A 20,520-nucleotide genomic window follows, 5' to 3' on the forward strand; every position below is an offset into this window, starting at 1 on the left:
TTATATATTAGAGTAGGAAATAAGAACACAGGATGATAGAAGGTATTTTGTGTGCGATTTCTATATAGCCAGGTTATGGTCAATAGCCAGGTTATGGTCAATAGCCAGGTTATAATCAATAGCCAGGTTATAATCAATAGCCAGGTTATGGTCAATAGCCAGGTTATAATCAATAGCCAGGTTATAATCAATAGCCAGGTTATAATCAATAGCCAGGTTATAATCAATAGCCAGGTTATGACTATGGTTAAACACAATATGTTTATTAATCTCTCTCTCTCTCTCTCTCTCTCTCTCTCTCTCTCTCTCCCTCTCTCTAGGTTGATCAACTCCGTTCGAGCTGCTCAGCTGCTCTGAGAAGTGGCGGCTTAATTTATTTATTCTATTCCCATTAATTAGAATGTTTACGCTGATGAAACCGGCAAAAGGATGCATTAGCACCTAGTTTACACCCTAAGTCCCTGAGCTACTATGACAAGTGTACACACACACACACACGCACACACACACACACACTGCAACTGCTACATTCACAAACTTAACACACACACTTAGACCGCACAATGTCTGATGTGTGTTCTCTTGGCAGTTGAGTTTTTTACGAATGGAAGAAGCATTAGGCAAAGGTAGAAGAGGACTGAATTGACATACAGAATGAACATGACACACATTGGGCCTTGTTGCCTACTGCCTTCCTAGGGAGCTGCCTACGTAGAGAGGATTCTAATAAGACATTGAACTCATAAGGCAGATTATTTAGAAACACTATTTCAGTGATTATGTCACTTTTGCTTACTAAGCTGGGCGGCACGGTGGCTAAGTGGGTAGCACTGTCGCCTCACAGCAAGAAGGTCCTGGGTTCGATCCCCAGATGGGGTGGTCCGGGTCCTTTCTGTGTGGAGTTTGCATGTTCTCCCCGTGTCTGCGTGGGTTTACTCCGGGTGCTCCGGTTTCCTCCCACAGTCCAAAGACATGCAAGTGAGGTGAATTGGAGATACAAAATTGTCCATGACTGTGTTCGATATAACCTTGTGAACTGATGAATCTTGTGTAATGAGTAACTACCGTTCCTGTCATGAATGTAACCGAAGTGTAAAACATGACGTTAAAATCCTAATAAACAAACAAACAAACAAAAAGCTTACTAAGCTAACACAGTTAGCCTCAGGCCATCCAAACCAATGGGCTGAGCTGGCACAACCCACTAGCATGCCAGCTAACACCTCCTCTGTGTACTGAAAACTGATGAACTGTCACTGACAAACCCGAACTTGCAAATAAATGACACTAAAATGTTAATAAAATATACTTGTACACAAACACCCTTTGTGGAGGCTTTACGTTATCTGTAAACCACAGTGGGACCAGATTGCCACCATTTTTATTAATTAAGCATTTTTTGTTTTGTGTTTCGTTTTGATGCATTATTTGTGTGGCCGGGGTCGTGGTAAAAATCATGGAAAATTAGTTTGAAAACCCCTGACCTAGAGTACAAAAACAGTGTAAAACTAGTAAAGAACATAAAGATCACACACGGCTCTTGTAGGACATTAATGCTACCCTGCTCCCTCACCTCAGTAAAACACTGCCTCTATACACACACACACACACACACACACACACAGCGTCGGAACAAAAGGGCGCCTCTGGGAGCTGCAGGAAGCCCCCTGATGAGGAAAAAAGGCAGGGTGCTCCTGAGACTCAATAGAGCCTTTTCACGCGAGCCGAGTGCTGTTTACCCTGGTGCAATAATGCTCCTCATTTTCCCATCATTATTCCCCTCGCTCGCTCGTACCGTCACTATTAGCCTGTCCGGCGCGTCAGTCCTGCTGGCTGCCTCTCGTTCTCATACACAAACACACGCTCGTACCAGCTATTATGCCTTCCTATCTGTATGCTAAGCTTAACACAAGTCTTGTAAATCACATGTCATAAAGCATTTATAAGTGCTCACAAGTACCTGCAGCACAAGTAAAAATCATATTATACGTTATATGAATTGAATGAATGTTATAAAGTCTGTATCATTTACTCATAAGCATATAATTCAATTACAATCAGTGCCTGAACCAACAAATGCTCTTTTGACTCTACGGACACAAATTCCCACATACGCACTCCGAAATCTTATGAGAAGCCTTACTGGAGAAGTTTAGGCTGTTACTCTATAGTGACATGCATGGGTTATAAATATTTGCTTGTTGCTTGTTATTATCTGTAAGTACATTGTGAGCTGCATGGTGGAAGGTCCTGGGTTCGATTCCCAGGTGGAGCGGTCCGGGACATGGTACAGAGTAGGAACTCCAGTGGCATGTCCAAAGCCCCACTAAACACCTTTGGGATGAAATGGGGAAGTTGCAGTCTAATGATTAAGGTATTGAACTAGTAACCAAAGGGTCGCTGGTTCAAGCCCTGCCACTGCCAGGTTGCCACTTTTGAGCCCTTGAGCAAGGCCATTAAACCTCAATTGCTTACAGTACTGTAAGTCGCTTTGGAAATTCTCCTTTGACTCTACAGACACAAATTCTCACAGACGCACTCCGAAATCTTGAGAGAAGCCTTACTGGAGAAGTTTAGGCTGTTATAGTGGCAACACTCTATAGTAACATGCTTGGTATTATCTGTAGGTTATAATGCATCGTGGGTGGAACAGTGGCACAGCGGGTAGCGTTGTCGCCTTTCTGTGTGAAGTTTGCATGTTCTCCCTGTGCCCTGGGTTTCCTCCTGAGCTCCGGTTTCCTCCCATAAATCCATAGAAATGCAGTCAGGTTAACAGGAGCTGCTAGAAAGTGTGTGTGTGTTTGAGTGTGTGTGTCCTGTGACGGACTGACGACCTGTCCAGGGTGTTCCCTACCTTTCGCCCAGTGAATCAGGCCCACTGTGACCCTGACCAAAATAGAAAGGTGGTAAAACAGACAATAAATAAATAAATGAATGAATGAATGGTGCATCATTTGATTGGTAAAGAAGACAAATTCAAGCTAGAATAATGATTGTATTAAGGTAAATACGATACAAATACTCATGTTCCCGCTAGCGCTAGGACCGGCTCACTGCATGCTACATGAGACCGGCGCGAGTGCTGCCAAAAACCTCCTCCATTTTGATTTGGAACATGGACACCAACATCGAGAATCTCTAGCCAGGCACTGATCATCTCAAACTTCTCTGTTAAAATGTCTAGATCAGCATTTCAGTCGAATAAAAAAGTAAATAAATCTGGAATTCATGTTTTGTTTTTCAGAACAGGATTTTTGTTCCTTTATTTTGTTTTTTTAAGGTGTGAATTCTTTTTTTATTATTTTTTTTTAGATAAAGTGAGGAAGAGTAAGCTGGGGAAAAAAGCGAGAGAAGCTCAGACAAACAGGGGGGAAACAGGTTCGCAAAACAAGAACAACATAAAGGAAGAGCGGCTGAGAAGGAGGGATGTTGGCAGAGAAAACTGGGCTGGTTTGAAAAGCTGGCATCTTCCATACAGGGCTGCCAGGCGGGCATGAGGGCCAGTCTGAGTCTTCTCCGCAGACAGCCTATTGTTTTCAGCCTGGCATTTTAGTCCGTCTTTATTCAAGGATTATTCTGTTACTTAATACTCGCTGAAATAAGTCAAATAAGATGATTTAAATTGTCAGTGTTATTTCTGCCATCACTGAATCAAATCTGAAGACTTAAGATTCAGGGGGTGTAAATTTAGCTTCTGATAGACAAACTGACAAACAGACAGAGAGACAGACAGACAGATAGACAGGTATATCTATAGATGGATGGATGGATGGATGGATGGATGGATGGATGGATAGATGGATAGATGGATAGATGGATAGATAGATAGATAGATAGATAGATAGATAGATAGATAGATAGATAGATAGATAGATAGATAGATAGATAGATAGGATAGAGTGTGTGTTATCCAGTAATTGATTGGTCAGGACGGCGCTGCAGCTACTGCTAAATTCAATAAAAATAAACAGAAAGAATAGAAAGAATATTTGGGAATATTAAAAAATAAAAGCATTTTATAGGATCATTTCAACAGTCAAAATGTTTTAGTAGTGGGAATTAATTCTAAAATAGTGCCCAAGTGCACAGATTGTTTCAGGAAGGAATCAAATTTTACAAAGAAATATGCAGAGAAACACTGGTGCACCTGATACATTCATACCAGAACAACATGCATTACCATGTTATTACCATGTTAGTGTCATTGCAGTGCTGAAGGGTCTTTGTATAGATAAATACAGTAAATAGATAAAAAGTGTACAGAGCAAGAGATTAACTACAGTCAGTAATTGTATACCCACAAAGTTTATCCATATTCTGTGTAGCTTGTGTTGCTTGTATAAAAAAAGAATGAAGATACCTCACAGGTGTTCCTAATAAAGTGCTCAGTTAGTGCATGTAGCTGTAGTAAAAAAATAATTTAAATATTCAGTAAAGCTTTTGTCTGCATACATTAATGCAAAATGTGGATATTTGCTATACTTAACAAGTTTAAAAGTCTATATTTGAAAGGATTGTGCAAAAGTATGTAGACGTTTGTTTCCCATAGACATTAATGTAGTTACAAAAAATAAAACTGAAGAATCGTACAATAATGTATTTAGAGCATCGCTGCACATTTCTTATTTTGGCTTTTACTATTTCTCTCCACCTCCACCCTTTTCTCTCCAACACACAAACACAAAAAAGAACCAAAATCTTAATCTGCTCCCAGTTACTTCCAGTTGAGATGCTGATGGTAAATTTGCCCCCTCGAAAAATCTAGTTTTTGAATCTTAATTTCTCTGAAAAACAAAAAGTGAAAGAGAAGAAGCCGCTCTAAATATGAGCATTAGCAGGCAGCGTGTTGTGTATTTAATCTTAGCTGAATGCCCTAGCCAGCGTGGCCTGGTGCGGGGCTCCGGGCCGGAGCTCTCGAGCAGCGGGAAGCCGCTCCCTTTCCAAAAACTTCACCCTGTTTTCTGGCCAAAAACTGAACACGAGTATTTGAGTATTTTCTCCTCGCTCGGAGGCTGGAGCGCTCTCCCGACCTTATCGTCTGCTGATCAAAGAGTCGCTGACAAGCCCACAACTACGTCACCCGGATTAGCTTTGTCGAGGGAGGAAATACAAGCGATAAGAAACCCAAGCAAATTGTTTCTTTCTTGTTTTTTTTTTCAAATTCACACCATACAAGGATGTTTACAGTTTTTTTTCCTGGTGTTATTTCCCTGTAGAATCCCAACACTTACTCGTGGATTTCTTTAACACCTCTAGAAGACTCTAGAATGGAAATTATTCTGTGATGGTTGTATGAACTGTGAAGCATTACTTCATGTGTAAAATGAATTTTTATGTGTCTGTTTTGGCATCGTTTTCTTTTTCTCTCTACTGAAGGGAAAACAACAACTAATCATGCTCCTTTTATGGACTCTGTGTCTCTCTTCCTTTTTCTAAATATCTTTGCATGATGCTCATGTTTAGCCTCTGCAATCTCTGGATGCATGTTTGCTGCACAACTGTGTAAGTATAAAAGTGATATAAATACGAAACTGCGCTTCATATTTGACGAATGCAGAACATATTCACAAACACATTCACACAGACGTGAACCAAACAGGCCCGAAAACAAGCTACTCGGAACTGTGAACGATCTCTGGCACGTCGTAAATCTGTACAGCATGTTTAAACTCCATTATCACCGCTTCTGCGATGAACAGTAACAGACTGGACAGAGATAAAGAGGAACATCCTGGTACTTTCATTACTTTTTAAGCCACGGGCCAAAAGTAGCACAACTATAATTCAGTGGGCGCACAAATCGTCATATCTGTCAGGTCTCACCGGTAAAGGATTACACATTAAACAATAGATACTACACAGTCAGGGTGTAAAATACCAAATATTATGCCCCCCCCCCCCCCTTCTAAAGACATAGACAATCATGTCTGTATGTAGACACCAACTGGATGATAGCACCACTGCAGATTCAAACCCTGGACCCCAATGGTAGTGAGCTGGTGTAATGTATCGCTGCACCACCCAATCACCCTTATACACATAATGTCATCTTTAAATGTAGTTCCTAATTAAAGTTTAATATACATTTTATTCATTTGTTTTTACATCTTTTTTATATGACAGAGGGTAACAAATCATGTAAAAAAATAAGCCTTGGTTGTTTTGTTTGTTCTATGTTTTCTTCACTTCCTTCATGGTTAGACTGACAAGTATGAAGGGTTATTTCTATTAAGTATTTAATATATTTATTCACTTTAATTATATAAGAAATATAGTGGTTTGTTTAGGGTGTGAAACTGGTTTAAAATAATTTTATATTAATTAGTCCATAATTAAATGATGCACTGTTTGAATCTATATTATATCCATATTTATACAGTATATAGCAGCATTGCTGTAAAGCTTAAATAATATATGTAAAACTGTAAAATTTCTGCACAACTATCCAAACATAAATATTTCATTACTAATAAAAATGTGTATAAAATATTACTTGTAGTCTGCGTGGCAAAAGACCTTCAGTATTTATTATTGTAATTTGTATTATTCATACCGTATTGTAAATTTTACAATAAATGAACGTTTTACTGGGGTAGAAATAAATAAATAAATAAATAAATAAATACAAATGTATTTACTGCAACAATCATAATTATCTTTATAATTCAATACCCCTGCACTATTTTCTTTAAAGCGTTGGATAATAAATGCTTTGGTGCAGGTTGCACCCCTTGAAACCCTAACCCCTCCATCAATCAGAATTTTAAAATAATGATTAATAATTACAAAGATACAGATTTTGGAATGAACTGAAACTGTTCACCCACATAAACAATGCAAAGCAGAAAACATGTATTTATAACATCACCTCTAGAAATTCAAACCCATTTATTATGTATTTAGAAATATATCAGTGTTTGACACATTTAGCCAAAATATAGGGTGGATAAATTCAGGTCGGTGTCTTTTCACAAACACCTCTAGTCATTCAAAACAGTTCGCAACCCTGAACAGAAGCATGTAGAGTTAGAGAGTAATAAGTAGAGCGAGTCTGGACCTGCCGACCGACCTTGACACTTCACTAAACTCTTCCTTTCTAGCATGAAGCAGCTCTTTTAAAAACAAATAGAGACGTCGAGGACTTAGAGGTAGTGAAGCATCGAGTGGTCACACAGGTTAAAAGGGCCGTGATTAGAGAGATAAGCCGAGCGGAGGCATATTGTAAGGGAGGAATAGCACGGCACGACGGAGCGCTGAAAGGAGCTCGGCATGGGGCGTGAAATCTCTTTTCTGGCCCGTGCCAAAGAAGTGCTTTATGCCCAAATATCCACACAGTGTGGGAAACTATTGTTAAAATCAGCTGCGCTTAGAGAGACCAGAGGCAGATAATAGTTCCTGTACTGGTGGCCAAGTAAGAGGCTATACATAAGCAAAAAAAAATACAAATGTGAAAATGATAAAGAATAAGAAAAAGCATTGTAAATACTTCCAATACCTACATAAATGCACATTTTAACATTTTAATAGTTTTTTTTATTATTTGAAATTTAATATTTTATTAGTGTCGTATTGGTGTCTAGCAAAGAAGCAAGGCGGGAAAAATCCAACATGATTTTAACCTCAAACTTATTTCTAAAATAGAATCATGCATTAAAAATGGCAGAGGGAACTAAAAATAACATCTATTTAAAAATATATATATGCAGCTTTAAAAATTTTGACTAATGAAACGGTTTCGTACTATTTGCTGGTCAGCCAAAGTGCTAGCGAATAAACTACACATGATTTAAAGCTCAGGAACTAATTTTTGAAGAACAATTATTTAGTAAACACTGCAGATTATTTAAGTAAAAATACAATACAAAATCTGCACATTATTTAAAGCTCAGGAATTCAATTGTTAAACAATCCTAGAATTTATTGTAATTAATGTTGACGTACTATGAATATATATATTTTTAAACACATTTAAAAAATGTAATTATATTTATTATTTAAACATAAAATTAAATAAAGTGCTACTAGTATCGTCACATTTATTTGTACCCATTTGTACCATCTTTTATACATTTTTGAACTAATAAAATAAGACAAATAAATTCACTGACCACCATGTATTCAAACAGCTTAACTAATTTGACTAACATTTACCTTTCTACAGTTTAAATACTGTTTACATAGCAAAGACGATTCAAAACTGACATGCCAGTTCAATTCCTGATTATTCATTATCAGTCAGACGGTTCACGTGTGTGTAGTGATAAGATATGAAGAACAGGAATGTACTGGTTAGAAAGCAATACACTATATGAACAAAAGTATTGGGACACCACCTCTAATTATTGCATGTGTGTATACATCAGTTATATAAAGAAAATAATATGCTACCAGTTTAGGGAAGGCCCTATTCTGTTCCAGCATGACTGTGCCTCTATGAACAAAGCAATGTTTATAAAGTCATTAAGAACCTGACTTAAGCTCCAGTGTCCAGCACAGAGTTCTGACCTTAGCCCCACTGAACAGCTTTAGAATTCAGGCTTTCCTGACCAATATCAGTACCATCAGTGAATGGGCACAAATTCCCACAGACATACTTCTCATTGTTCTGTAAAGCCTTCTAAAAAAGTGGCTGTTGTCACTCTATTTTAATACTATTTGTCTTTGAAACAAGCTCATGGTTTGGTATCCAAATATTTTTGGCCATATAGTGTGTGTGTGTGCGTGTGTGTGTGTGTGTGTGTGTGTGTGTGAGTGTATGTGTGTGTGTGTGTGTGTGTGTGTGTGTGTGTGTGTGAGTGTATGTGTGTGTGTGTGTCACAAGGTACAGACACACACACACACAAACACACATAATGAGCTATAAGATATATGTGAATACACAACATACAACTCCCCTTATGTTTGAAACTAAATTAATTACACAAACCGCAAACTAAGAATCAAACAAGCACAATTTCTGCTAAAATAAGTTAAATATGTTAAATTATCTGAATGTTTACTGTTGTTTTGCTAGGCTGGAGTGTGTGCAAGACTGACCTGGTGAGTGAACGAAGTAGGCCAGGTACAGGTCGAGCTCTTTGACGGAGACGCCGATGTGGTGCGGCTGGACGCAGAGCCCGTGGTTGGTGCACTGCGGCGACTTGACCAGCCGCTCGCCGTCCGTGCTCTCCAGCGGGCTGCCCTTAAACAGGATCACCATGACCAGGTCGAGCCTCCAAACCTTGTCGGCCTGACGGAGGCAGTCGATGCGGCGGATTTTGCCCTTCTGGTCGGGATTGGAGAGCACGCAGCACGGTGGCTTCTTTCCGGTCACGGTGAGCACAAAGTCCTCGCGGAACTCGGGCCGGATGTCTTTGCGCAGCTTGGCCAGCAGGCGCGATGCCCACTTTTGCTTGATCTCGGGTTTCTCGCCCAACAGTTCATCCTTCACCGCCCTCTCCTCGTCCTTCGACATGCGCTTCTCATGCTTCTTGAAGTACTTGCGCTTGCGCGCCTGCAGGTTGAACCAGGTGTAGGAGAAGGCGCGGACATGTGGCAGAAGTGCCTCGATGAACGGATGGAACTCATCCTGCGGAAAAAAACGTATCGAACAGGGTCAGAACTTACAGTGGAAAACATATTAAAAAATAACACTATCATTAAATAATAATATTATTATTATTGTTTTTGTTATTTATTATTTTATTAAAAAAACATTCATTATTCTTATTTTATTAAAGTGTCAAAAAAGTTAAAATAAGGAAATTAAAGCCAACAATTATGTAAAATAAATATAAATAATAAAAAATAATAAAAATTCTACTACAAATTAGCATTAGTACTAATACACTAGTATAACAAAATAATAGAAACAATAATAAAAAAGTAAATTAACAGCAGAAAAAAATTTAAAATGCCTGAAATAATGTAAATAATCTTAAAAAAAGTTTTCTTTTAAGGGCGTCTTATCTCTATTATTAAAAAGTACATTTTTGGTGCATAAAGCACATTCTCTCAGCACATATTAATACATCTAAAATTATAAAATTTTACATAAAAAACTACAAAAAAAGTGCTCTAAAATATAAATAAAATAATTGATGTTTAAGGCACATAATCTGAAAACAATTGCAATCAGGAAATTCATTTAAAAGTCACTATTTAGTTAATACAGAATTCAAATAACATAAATACTATATAAACCACATAACTAAACATGAACATGTGTATGTTATACTATAACAATAAACACAATAACTCTCTAGTAAAACCCCGGATTGCATTAAAATCCCGAAGCCTAAAAAAAGAACCTAAATTCCAGATCTCAGTATGTCAGTACAAGCACCCGGTTCTACTCAGATCAGGCCAAGAACGACGCTCGTGCCCCCAGCAGCAACAAAAAGCCCATTCAGTTCCCTCATTATACCTTCAGCATACAGCGCTCAGTGACAAAGCTCAAACCCCGCCACGGTGCCAGCACGCCAGGGCCACCGTGCCCCAGCCCCTCGGCGCCGACCCTCGCCACCATGAGCCCACGGTTCAACTGCGCCGCTTCAACACCTGCCATCGCAACCTCGCTAAGCTACAGCGGAAACCCACGCATGTTCACATGTTTCGCTGTGAGCGAGAAGGCGGCGAACACCAGCAACCTCACCACACAGAAAGAGATAGAAACAGAAAGCCTGGTAGTTACCATGTTGCACTCTCATTATAGGTTTGGCACGCCGCTCAGAATGGGGAGGGAGAAAAAAACCCAATAAGAATGTGCCTGCACCGGTCCTTTAGTGCTCGCTCGCCGCTGAAGCTGCTGCTGGTTTGGCAGAAACCAAAAATTAGGCGGAAGTGAAAGAACTTGATTTGGAAATTCAAAAAAAAAAAAAAAAAAACAATGTTCCAATTGCCACAAAAAAGGCAGAAACTGGTAATAAATAAAATAAAAAACAATAATAATATTTTAAATTATTATTTAAACAAAAAGGCTTAATTGCTGTTGAAATATTTCCTGGTAAAAGTAAAACTTTTTTTCTTTTTTTTATAAAAAAAAAAATCAAGAAAAAAGGTGCTTTAAAAAAAGAAAATCTACTTTTTCAGAATCACACTCACACCCATTTACTAGTAAAAAAAATTAAATAAGTAAAGCAAGACAAAAAATCCTTGGCAAAGCGTAACTGGTGATGGTGTTTGATTAGATCTTTGAGTCCAGAAAAGCCTCAGAAGAAACTCACACACACATTCTCACACATGCATATACACTCATGAAAGAAGGGGGGAGCTGGCACGAGTGAAGCGCTGAATATGGGTAGGAAAGAAAAAAAACGAGAGCCGAATCGACGTTGGACGAGCTCGTACGACCGCTGGCAATCTCGAGTGCTGGTTCCTTTTTTTCTTTTTTTTCCTTTTTCTCTCCGACGCGCTCTCTCTTTTTTTCGCTCAATCGATTGTGCTCTCTCTCTCTCTTTCTCGTCCTGTCGGGGTTCTTTACCTAACCATTGCCTGAGCCTTTGCCAACATGAGTAGGGCCCACCTATTTGGCAACGAGATGCCTGTAGCCCAGCCAATGCGTTCGCTTCAGGAGCTGAAAGGGAGGGAAATGAGAAGGGGTAGAGAGGGAGGGAGAAAACCGGGATGGGAGAAACCCGAAGGAGGGAAGGGGCGCGAGAGGACGTGGTCCAGTCCGACGGTCCACAATGTGCCGGTCGGAAGAGTTCATAACATACCAACCCTGTCGCTGTACGGCCTTGCTTTGCTGTCAGAGAAGCCACTGTCACGGCAGGGCTTAGACCCCCCCTCCTTGCGTAATGCCTCCTTGGCACAGGGTGATGGGAGAGAGCGCAGAGCTCCCAAAAATCCCTACGGACCCTGTAGTCAGCAGCTGCTCCTGGATTTAGCAGCCCCAAACAAAGCCATGGGAGAGCAACATGCCTCGTGGTTTCACAAAATACTGATGTGTGCATTTAGGATTTAAGGGCAAACACATGACACGCCAGTCCACGCTAGCATTGCTAGACATGGCAAGCTTTGGTCAAGGACAGGAGGGCACACTCACATAGCCATCAGTCTGTGCCCTTTTGAGAGCTAGAGCATCACCTGATTACTGATTATGTGTAGCATGAGGTCACACTATTCCATTCAGTATACATACTGTACACTGCATACTGCATTCAGTATATATTGTATACTGCATACTGCATTCAGTATATATTGTATACTGCATACTGCATTTAGTATATATTGTATACTGCATACTGCATTTAGTATATATTGTATACTGCATACTGCATTTAGTATATATTGTATACTGCATACTGCATTCAGTATATATTGTATACTGCATACTGCATTCAGTATATATTGTATACTGCATACTGCATTCAGTATATATTGTATACTGCATACTGCATTCAGTATATATTGTATACTGCATACTGCATTTAGTATATATTGTATACTGCATACTGCATTTAGTATATATTGTATACTGCATACTGCATTTAGTATATATTGTATACTGCATACTGCATTCAGTATATATTGTATACTGCATACTGCATTTAGTATATATTGTATACTGCATACTGCATTCAGTATATATTGTATACTGCATACTGCATTTAGTATATATTGTATACTGCATACTGCATTCAGTATATATTGTATACTGCATACTGCATTCAGTATATATTGTAAAATGCATACTGCATTTAGTATATATTGTATACTGCATACTGCATTTAGTATATATTGTATACTGCATACTGCATTTAGTATATATTGTATACTGCATACTGCCATCAGTATATATTGTATACTGCATACTGCCTTCAGTATATATTGTATACTGCATACTGCATTTAGTATATATTGTATACTGCATACTGCCTTCAGTATATATTGTATACTGCATACTGCCTTCAGTGTATATTGTATACTGCATACTGCATTCAGTATATATTGTATACTGCATACTGCATTTAGTATATATTGTATACTGCATACTGCCTTCAGTATATATTGTATACTGCATACTGCCTTCAGTGTATATTGTATACTGCATACTGCATTCAGTATATATTGTATACTGCATACTGCATTCAGTATATATTGTATACTGCATACTGCATTTAGTATATATTGTATACTGCATACTGCATTTAGTATATATTGTATACTGCATACTGCCTTCAGTATATATTGTATACTGCATACTGCATTCAGTATATATTGTATACTGCATACTGCCTTCAGTATATATTGTATACTGCATACTGCATTCAGTATATATTGTATACTGCATACTGCATTCAGTATATATTGTATACTGCATACTCCATTCTGTATATATTGTATACTGCATACTGCATTCTGTATATATTGTATACTGCATACTGCATTTAGTATATATTGTATACTACATACTCCATTTAGTATATATTGTATACTGCATACTGCCTTCAGTATATATTGTATACTGCATACTGCATTCAGTATATATTGTATACTGCATACTCCATTCTGTATATATTGTATACTGCATACTGCATTCAGTATATATTGTATACTGCATACTGCATTCAGTATACATACTGTACACTGCATTCAGTATATATTGTATACTACATACTCCATTTAGTATATATTGTATACTGCATACTGCATTTAGTATATATTGTATACTGCATACTGCCTTCAGTATATATTGTATACTGCATACTGCCTTCAGTATATATTGTATACTGCATACTGCCTTCAGTATATATTGTATACTACATACTCCATTTAGTACACACTGTATACTGCATACTGCATTCAGTACATACTATATACTGCATTTAGTACATACTGTATACTGCATACTGCATTTAGTACATACTGTATACTGCATTCAGTACACACTGTATACTGCATACTGCATTCAGTACACACTGTATACTGCATTTGGTACATACTGTAAACTGCATACTGCATTCAATACATACTGTATACTGCATACTCCATTCAGTACATACTGCATACTGTGCCCCTGTGCATAAAGACATGAAGAGTAGCCTGCACAGAGCCCTTAATCAACATCATTGCTCAGTCATACAAATGCTCTTTTGACTTAATTGGCACAAATTCCCACACACATAATTCAAAGTCTTGTGAGAATCCTTCTAAGAAGAGTGGCTGTTGTTATAGCTGAAAGGTCACACAGAGGTCACTCTATTTGAATATCAACAAGCTCATAGTGAAGTGTCCAAATAAGTTTGGTCTAAAAGTGTTTGTCCACATTATTTGTGTGTTCATTTTTTTAGTTTTCTGGGCTTTTTACACCCCTATTAGCATGCAAAACTGAATCACAGTGGTCCAATTCTGACAGATGAACTACTCAGTCAAATGTCGAACACATGACACAAACCATATGCTTCTCTGCCCTGAATTTACACACTCGGCTGCAACTAAACAACAGCAGCCAGTACAAACAAAGCCTCACAAACATGTGGCTTTCTTTTCTAAATAAGCCCATAAGCACATCCAGCCCGGGATGAGAATAAATGTGAAAATAAATGGAAATTTTAATACAGTACAGTGTTTCCTTAAAGTACCTTTTGACCGCTCGTTGATATTACGGTGGTATTGCTGCCGGAGGGGAAAAAAAATTGGCAACGGATCCAAATCCAACCACAACTTGGGCTTGGAGTGCCAGTCTATCAAACACATGCAAATACTCATTAAATCAAACAGGCCATACACCGAACCAGCTGAAGAGTGCACGATAATAGCAGCTATACAAATCCACCTGTCACAACGCAAACATCCCTCTTATTTACCTTAAACCTTTTTATTACTATGATCTCTTTCAAACACGATTCAATGTGTCAAAAACAGCACCTGCTTGGGGGCTTTTGTAGGACGCTAATTAAAGCACAACCTGGAGTGAGGAGCATTTGTTTATGAATGCGCTTTTTTTCCAGATGCGGGAAAGAGCCGATGTAAGACAAACAATCGGTTTTGTGTATGAAATACAGTCTTTAATGACTTCCTCTAATTGAGCGAGCGCTTAATGCAGTCAGATAACTGTAACTGAACGTGTGTTTAAAGGTGCGTTTTATGGGTTTTGTTTTGTTTTTAGGTTTGCATGTGTCTAAGAACATTGCAAATAGCCTCAAAATAAATAGGCCATTCTGTCCTCAGGACATTATATGTATAAATGTGCAGTGGTACCTTGTAACTCAACGTCCCCTAAACTCAAAATCTTTAAAAAATCAACGTCCTTCGTCAAGAAATTTGTACCCTTAAACTCAACATTTCGCTTAAACTCAACATGTTTAGTTTGTTTTTTAAAATGTATTTATTTCATTTCAAATTAACAATGAACAGTCACTTTGTTCAGCGCTCGGCTTGAGCGGTGCGGTAATACGCCATCAAAGTGCGAATATGAGACGAATCTGCATTTGTGTGGAATAACAGTCTGAAAATGTCCACATGTATCTGTGTTTAGCTGGATTTTTCTCACTGTTTCACTTTTAAACTTGTGTTACAGCTCAGCTGATTGTAGGAATCAGCTTTTTCTGTGTTTCTGTGTTTTTATATTATATTTGTGTTATTTTCAGTGTATAAGTGTCAAAAACAACCCCATTATTTTACATTAGCCTAAAATATATGCAAGTCCACGGGAACACATTATCAGGTTTCCCATACAGCCTTATGGGAAAAAATACCTTGAAACTCGATGCCTTTTAAACTCAACGCCACTCCCAAAACCAATTGACGTTGAGTTTCAAGATACCACTGTAAATGTATATGCAAATTCACATTAGTGTGTCCTGCAGATTGATCTAATTACAAATTTAGGATATACAGTGTATCACGAAAGTGAGTACACCCCTCACATTTCTGCAAATATTTCATTATATCTTTTCATGGGACAACACTATAGACATGAAACTTGGATATAAGTTAGAGTAGTCAGTGTACAGCTTGTATAGCAGTGTAGATTTACTGTCTTCTGAAAATAACTCAACACACAGCCATTAATGTCTAAATAGCTGGCAACATAAGTGAGTACACCCCACAGTGAACATGTCCAAATTGTGCCCAAAGTGTCAATATTTTGTGTGACCACCATTATTATCACTGCCTTAACCCTCCTGGGCATGGAATTCACCAGAGCTGCACAGGTTGCTACTGGAATCCTCTTCCACTCCTCCGTGATGACATCACGGAGCTGGTGGATGTTAGACACCTTAAACTCCTCCACCTTCCACTTGAGGATGCGCCACAGGTGCTCAATTGGGTTTAGTCCATCACCTTTACCTTCAGCTTCCTTAGCAAGGCAGTTGTCATCTTGGTGGTTGTGTTTGGGGTCGTTATCCTGTTGGAAAACTGCCATGAGGCCCTGTTTTCGAAGGAAGGGGATCATGCTCTGTTTCGGAATGTCACAGTACATGTTGGAATTCATGTTTCCCTCAATGAACTGCAGCTCCCCAGTGCCAGCAACACTCATGCAGCCCAAGACCATGATGCTACCACCACCATGCTTGACTGTAGGTAAGATACAGTTGTCTTGGTACTTCTCACCAGGGCGCCGCCACACATGCTGGACACCATCTGAGCCAAACAAGTTTATCTTGGTCTCGTCAGACCACAGGGCATTCCAGTAATCCATGTTCTTGGACTGCTTGTCTTCAGCAAACTGTTTGCTGGCTTTCTTGTGCGTCAGCTTCCTTCTGGGATGACGACCATGCAGACCGAGTTGATGCAGTGTGCGGTGTATGGTCTGAGCACTGACAGGCTGACGTCCCACGTCTTCAACCTCTGCAGCAATGCTGGCAGCACTCATGTGTCTATTTTTTAAAGCCAACCTCTGGATATGACGCCGAACACGTGGACTCGACTTCTTTGGTCGACCCTGGCGAAGCCTGTTCCGAGTGGAACCTGTCCTGGAAAACCGCTGTATGACCTTGGCAACCATGCTGTAGCTCAGTTTCAGGGTGTTAGCAATCTTCTTATAGCCCAGGCCATCTTTGTGGAGAGCAACAATTCTATTTCTCACATCCTCAGAGAGTTCTTTGCCATGAGGTGCCATGTTGAATATCCAGTGGCCAGTATGAGAGAATTGTACCCAAAACACCAAATTTAACAGCCCTGCTCCCCATTTACACCTGGGACCTTGACACATGACACCAGGGAGGGACAACGACACATTTGGGCACAATTTGGACATGTTCACTGTGGGGTGTACTCACTTATGTTGCCAGCTATTTAGACATTAATGGCTGTGTGTTGAGTTATTTTCAGAAGACAGTAAATCTACACTGCTATACAAGCTGTACACTGACTACTCTAAGTTATATCCAAGTTTCATGTCTATAGTGTTGTCCCATGAAAAGATATAATGAAATATTTGCAGAAATGTGAGGGGTGTACTCACTTTCGTGATACACTGTATAGAGGATCTGGAGGCTAATAAAACCCATATTTGAAATATGGTATGGATTGTATGGTAAGTAAATGACAATGGGCCATAAACATGGCAATATATAAAGGTTGTACGTATATTACATATAAGCATAACATAATTGCTGTGGCATGATGATGCAAAGCTCCAATCAAAAGCCAATATCAATGCCCACTGTTTACTAATGAAAACCAAACAAAATCAAACAGACAGTGTGTGTGTATCTTCTTCTTACCCTGCACTTACAATATTAATGTTTAAAAAAGAGACAAGACAGCATGGTCAGAGTGTGCCAGGCTGCAAATGGAAATGAACGAGCTGGAAACGCAGCTTGGCACCGCACGCTGACCGAGCATTTGTGTTATTCTGTCGCCGTCGGTTAAAAAAAACCCTGACACCAATTAATAAGAACAGCAATACACCCAAACACCTACAAATACATGCAGCTGAATTACAAGTTGGCCAGGAGAAAATGTGTTCAACTCCCAAACATGAACGTTTCTGAATAATAAAAGTGAGTAATTTCACAGACTGCAAAAAAATCTCTCGTGGCCAAACTCATTAGCTAATATTTTTTCCTGGCATAAAATGTTCGAAATCCATATGTATGGAGGACCACGGATAGAAGGAAATAAAGGAGAGGGATTCACCACCAGAAACATCAAGCCAAATAGAAAATAAGACATACGAACTTAGATGAAAAAAGAAATTGTCATTTTAATATTGATAATGTGATTAAACTTGGTGCCTTAGGCACTTGTCACACTCCAGAGGGAAAAAAACACTAGAAATCATAAAACCGTTTAACGCAAATGAGTCAATAAACATAAATCACTCCTAGAAGAATTCTAAATCTTGAGGGGATGGAGGGATGTTTTAGTGGGGGGAATAAAATAAAATAAAACCACAAATGATTAACTCTATTTATATCAAGAATTCATTTGGACTTGATAGGGGTTGGCAGGAAAAGGGAAGTTTAGCATCAATTTAGTAAATATAAAAATATAAAATTGGTTAAATAGCCTGTGTAACATAACATCATGGTATTCTGTATAATTATTACACCCAGCAAACACAAGTATGCCAGCCAACTATACTGCTGAAATTAGGGGATCCAGGGTTCTAATCTTAACTGTGCTACCGGGCCATCAGGCGTCTGCGTGGACATGATTGGATAATGTCTTGATATAGAAGATAGTAGATATTGTCGAAATAGCCTAGCCATTGGGAGGCACACTTGTCTTGACAGTGCACTCTCAATGCCGGTCCCAAGCCCAGATAGAAATTGGACTATTGTGTCAGGAAGGGAACCGGCACACAACCGGTGTCAAGGCTGCATACCAGGCATGCATATCAGAGCCACTATGGCAACCCCTACATAGGCCTACGGGATCGACCAAAAAAAAAAAAAAGAAGAAATGAAAGCCAGCGCAGTTAAATCTGTGCAGTTTTTACTGCCCATTCAGTATTTATTGACAAATTCTCATTAAAGTGGTGCAGAATCAAGTGGTTTGACCAGCAAAAAACTATACTAAGGTATTAAGGCTATTAAAGGCGAGTCACTTAGGGTTAGGAACACTGTTCTTTTAGCCAAGTAATTCAGCATATTAAAATAATAATGTTTTTTTATTGAAAATGACCAGCTAATTGTCTAAAATGTTACATCAAGTCAAGTGCTGCTAAAAGTTAGCAATTTGCTCAGCTGTTTTGTATCAGTTAGTCAGTAAACCAGTTAAATACAACCTGTCCTGACGTTTACTCTTCAAAAATACAGTTTTACACTCATTAATACAAGTTGTAGTATTAATATACGTTTAACAGAGTAATTCTTTAATGATATTTTGTATTAATAGTGCTACCTGCAAAACAAAATGTTTACCTCAGATTACCAAAAGTAATTACCTCAGTACTGAAGCTTTATTTGCGTGAGTCGACACTGTGGTTTATATTTATAAAGTGAGTCAAATCAAAGACTCGGCTCATGCCCAGCAAAATAAACACAACGTGTACTTAGAGAACTGAACATTTGCCTTACTGTATGTTCACTTAAAATTATGTACTAGCCTAACACTGGCTTTAAACTCCATCCTGAATTCAGGTAAATATGTAGCAACAGTAGACATAAACAAGCTAAAATAATAATAAAAAATTAAACCACGTGTATTCTGTTTTTACTGCCACTTAACTGTTCAGTAGCTGATTGTTATTTTTGCAGGGATGTCATGTTTACTTCATCTTAAAGATTGTACCGGTGAACAATGCACTAAACGTTTTAGACCCATGAAATAAGTAGGCCTACATTTCATTCGTTACTTTCACTTTTTAGTGTAAATCTAAAGCTGCTAAAGTACACAATTCACCTCAATCTTTTATATAATACCGCTTATAACGCACAACTGACGGTAATGCGCGTTCACGTTTCTAATGAGGAGCTGTGCTCTTTTCTGAGAGCTTTGTTCTGCTGCTTTGTGTCGGTGCGGAGACCCAAATACAAATACAGTTCAGCACACACAGCCAACAATCAAATTAGCACTTTAAGCGAACTCTGAGAGGCTTTTTCTGTTTAAACTCATTTTATAGTAAAAGCTTATCGTGCACTCAGTTCCGCTCACACTGAACGCGCGCACCCGGCCTGAACGGTCCATGCACATGTCTATTAAAATACAGGGACTAAAGACTAAATCTAAAATCTCATCTACATCAAATCTGACACAGAATAAAATAGCATTTAGTACTAATACCATTTAGTGAGGTTATGATGTTTAGTACATGGGATGACACTATTCCATACAGCATATGTTTCATTAACTTCCATACAAGAGCAATTTTCATATAAACGAGTGTAAAACTGGTTCATATTATTCTAAAAAAAATAAAATAAAAACACTTTAACAGTATTTATTTCACTGACCTGAAATAATTAATATAAAACTCAGATGACAGTGTGATTTAGTTTATATAGGCCTACTCTTAGCAATGATTATATTTTAAAGTAGGTTTCAATGTTCTGTACATCCCATCTAAGTCCAAGTTCATTTTTTAAATTTACGTTTTTATTAGAATAAAACTGTCTTTGTTTTGAGGAGCAATCAGAACCATGA

At 38.5% G+C, this 20,520-nt stretch overlaps 1 protein-coding gene across 9 annotated transcripts in view; it reads right to left on the reverse strand.

Moving 5' to 3' along the window:
- nfixb (nuclear factor I/Xb) overlaps positions 1-20,520 on the reverse strand; it is a 158,662-nt gene that overhangs the window by 90,855 nt on the left and 47,287 nt on the right. For all 9 annotated transcript variants that reach the window (XM_062984702.1, XM_062984697.1, XM_062984695.1 and 6 more), the window contains exon 3: positions 9,037-9,568. In XM_062984702.1, the coding sequence (XP_062840772.1) occupies positions 9,037-9,568 (532 nt within the window). The remainder of the gene's footprint in view (positions 1-9,036; positions 9,569-20,520) is intronic.

Source organism: Trichomycterus rosablanca, chromosome 22 (genome assembly GCF_030014385.1).
Source record: "Trichomycterus rosablanca isolate fTriRos1 chromosome 22, fTriRos1.hap1, whole genome shotgun sequence".
Lineage (NCBI taxonomy): Eukaryota > Metazoa > Chordata > Actinopteri > Siluriformes > Trichomycteridae > Trichomycterus > Trichomycterus rosablanca.